This window comes from Amblyomma mixtum, chromosome 1, assembly GCF_055824585.1.
Source record: "Amblyomma mixtum isolate Tamu chromosome 1, ASM5582458v1, whole genome shotgun sequence".
Lineage (NCBI taxonomy): Eukaryota > Metazoa > Arthropoda > Arachnida > Ixodida > Ixodidae > Amblyomma > Amblyomma mixtum.
In genome coordinates this window covers 221,232,466-221,235,978 of record NC_143012.1, presented here as the reverse complement: position 1 = coordinate 221,235,978, position 3,513 = coordinate 221,232,466, and the positions used below count along the sequence as shown (strand labels likewise).

The following is a 3,513-nucleotide window of genomic DNA, read 5'->3' as shown; positions in this document are numbered from 1 at the left end:
CTGTAATTAAATACACCAAACACTTTAGAAATGGATGTAGCACATCCGCTGGACCGTCACTGCTTAGGTAAGCAGAAATACGAGCTAGAAATATTACGGCCAACCATCATGTGGTAGCCGAGATTTTTCTTTTTATTATCGCCGGACTTTCACCTATCATGACAAAACACCAAAAGAAGATTTACACGAAAAAACGTATGGTGAAACATAACTTGCCAGTAAGGCTGGTTTCTGCACCTTAACATTACCTCAGCGCCAGCAAAGGCGCCACCAAAGAGAACCAGTCAGGAACATGACCGGCAACTTTTTATAGCTCAACAAACCAGTGCTTGTTTTCTTGAAAATACATGCTGGCAGGCGGTGTATCAGGGTAGCAGTAATATCCAGCCGTTACGGATCGCCAAATACTGTGCAGGCCCGTTGGTATTAATAAACCAAAAGGTACACCATCCTCATTGCCTATGTCCTTATAAAAATTTCTTTTGACACTCTATAGACTGTACAAAGAAATTTCTGTCTATGGAATCTATAGACTTTCTATGGAGAAATCCTAGATACTAGTCTATAGGAGAGAAAAATGCTATATTCTGTAGACAATTTATAGATTTATGGCCATGCACTTTTAATAGGCTGTTCTTTGACAGTTTATTGACTATGAATAGACAAAATTATATATATATATATATAACTAGGAAAGCAAGAGAGTCTATAAGAAATCTATAGATAGTCTACAGACCCCTTTTATGAGGGAGAATATGTGCCGGATCCCATATTTGCAGGGAGAAAATTCTTTGGTGATTGTTTTTTTTGCAAAACGTCCCAAAAATAAACCCCTTCCAAGCAACGCAAAAAAAAGGTATGGTCTATTGTGTCTGCATACTTGCAAATTAGACAGTGTGATCCCCGTGGTAGTTATAAGCCCTTTCACTCTGATACCTGGGCAATTTAAAAAGAAAAAGTTTCGGTTGTTGGTGGAACCTGTATTTTCTTTACTTGCTATAACACTTTACTGATTGGGCCTCCACGGTACAAGGCCCTGTACAAAAGGTTCTGGGAGAACAACATGACACAAATGCACTTTATGACTTATTTTTCTTCAAAGGCCTTTAAGTATTCTTTGCAAAAACATGCTGATTAAAACCTAACACTTACTGCAACTTCTCTGAAATACCCTATAATACCTACAGAAAATGCTTCAGTTCTAAGAACCCAATCCGGTAACGCACGCCCCAGCCAGACCAAAAAAGGAAAAAAGAGGCGGTAGCCGATTGGTTACAGGCACCGGTTGCGTGCACTGACATCGCACTGACAACGTGCACTGACATCGCACAGTACACGGGCCTCTAGAAATTCGCCTCCATCGAAATTCGACCGCCGTGGCCAGGATCGAACCGGCGTCTTTCCTGGTCTACAGCCGAGCGCCATAACCACTGAGCCACCGCGGCGGCTACGTCACCTTGTGACATCATAGTCCTCACAACTAATCAGAGGCTTTTGTGATTAACGCAGGACGCGAAATCGCATGATGTGAATTCTACTGCTGTCGCAATAAAATTGTTTTTAAAAATGTTCCGCCACTAGATTCAAATTCGTGACGTCCGCCCCGAGGACTTATTCCTGCCGTTTTGAAGTCGATGGCCGTGCAGCATAGCCTCTTGGACCCAGGCGGGAAATTCGGTGACCACACATGCATTTTACTTGCGAAATAAACGAGTGGTGGTGACATCTGTATTTGGTTTTCTGTGGTCAGTTTTTCGGAACGTGAAGGCTCTTTTCTTTTTAAAATTGGTCTCTTTTTGATTACAATTTGTATTGACTTCCAATAGAGGCCAACTTGACTTTCTTTATCCTCAGTGTCCCTTTACCCCCCCCCCCCCCCCTTTTTTTGTCTTTTCTGAGGTACACTATAAAGTATTCCTTGTATCAGGCTCATTTCCCACCCTAGTCATCGTCTGACGTCTGGCTCCTGCATACAGGGAGGCTAGGAGGCGACAGGGCGCGGCATGGACGACGGTTCCTGGAAGGGGGAGAACCGACCCCGGGACGAAGACGTCGTCCTCGGCGCCGAGGACGGCCGATGGAGGTCGCACGACGTCGCCCTGCCGGCGTTGGTCGCAAGTACCGTGTCCGGGGCTCTGCACCTGTGGCTTCTGCGTCCTCCGGCCGTGGCCCGGAGGAGCGCCGTGGCGGCGGCCGGCGCCTTCGTGGGCGCCCTGCTCGTCGGCTGCTTCGTCAACATCCGGCGGGACGCCAGAGCCAAGAGTGAGCACCCAACCTTCTTCATGCACTTTCAAACTTCGTGCACTTTCGAACACTGATGTTTGGACAGGGTGTCCTGGTCAAGATGCACCAGGACTACAGTCTCGATTAATGCTAGCTGAGACACCCCGCATCAAGGAAGGATAGGTACTAACTACTAGACTTTTTGCCGTCTCTTCGGACGAAGGAGCGATAGTGATATAGTCAGATACAACTCAAGAACGAAGCGGCTTTTCCCCGTCAGAGGACCCCCTTCCAGGCAATGGCGTCGGCCGATTCTCAAAAGCCTGCTGCGTGACAATGCGGGGAGTGACTGATGAAATGGGATAGTCGCTTCCCTCCATGATCGGGGGCTGTCCCCCCCACGCTAGCAGGTTCATGAGAGTCGGCCGACACCCTTGGCTTGAAGGGGATCCTTTCACGGGGAAAAGCTAAAGTCTCTTTATGAGCTTTTCGCTTTAGGAAAAGCCACTTCGTTCTTGAGTTCTACCAGAATATAGCAGCCCTGCACTACATCCTACATCCTCCCCGCACTGCAGTGCTCGTTCTCAAGCCTGTCTTGATCCCAATGCCATGGTAGCCCTCTCTCGTCATAGCGCCCACTCCGTCATTCTCATGGCTTTATGGCCCTGCAGGCGTTCCCCCCCCCCCCCCCCCCCCCACTATCCTCAATCTTGTAGGGAAGCTCGGGTTGAAACAGGCCGACTTTCCTGGAAAAAAGAAATCGAAAACTTAGCTTACTTATTCACCCTCATATTAAAAAAAAACATGCCACCCGCGGGAAAAGGTGACCATGCGCTGTACCTCTTGAGTCGCCCGCAGGGTGCGCCCGTGCATCTGGACGTGCCTGAGGCACCTCGCCTTGCCCACAGGTCAGCTTCCGCCTGGACTCCCGGAGCCCTACAAGCCGTGGGAAGATGACGAACAGCGAGCAGCGTATGGCGAGGATCTGCCTAGGGGCCCGAGAAGACCTCGCAGGCCGGTTGGTCTAAAGAACGTGAGCCTAGAAGACGCCTAGCATCGGCGGAGCACTTTGCACAAATTTGTGAGCCCCTCGTTTGATGCGACAAGGCAATGGAAAGCTCAACACAAAAAATAAAGAGATGCATGGGCTGATACGCCAAAGTTTTCTGTACATGTCCAACGATTGTGAAACATCGCGTAAAAAAAAACGAACAAAACAGCAGAAGCGCTGACTTTCAACTGACGATTTATTGAGCACATATGCATTTAACTGAAGATTCGCACAGAAGG

At 48.2% G+C, this 3,513-nt stretch overlaps 1 protein-coding gene across 1 annotated transcript; it reads left to right on the top strand.

Moving 5' to 3' along the window:
• The first annotated feature begins 1,962 nt into the window (after positions 1–1,962).
• Positions 1,963–3,277, top strand: LOC149370974 (uncharacterized). Its single transcript, XM_089584382.1, has 2 exons — positions 1,963–2,262; positions 3,132–3,277. The coding sequence occupies exons 1-2, from the start codon at positions 2,004–2,006 to the stop codon at positions 3,275–3,277; spliced, it is 405 nt and encodes a 134-aa protein (XP_089440508.1). The 5' UTR covers positions 1,963–2,003.
• Positions 3,278–3,513: the final 236 nt, after the last annotated feature.

Excerpts from the sequence above, each read along its gene's own strand:
- LOC149370974 (XM_089584382.1), top strand. The coding sequence starts at position 2,004 with ATGGACGACGGTTCCTGGAAGGGGGAGAACCGACCCCGGGACGAAGAC. Across the intron at positions 2,263-3,131 it reads GCGGGACGCCAGAGCCAAGA|GTCAGCTTCCGCCTGGACTC; the intron begins GTGAGCACCCAA and ends CCTTGCCCACAG.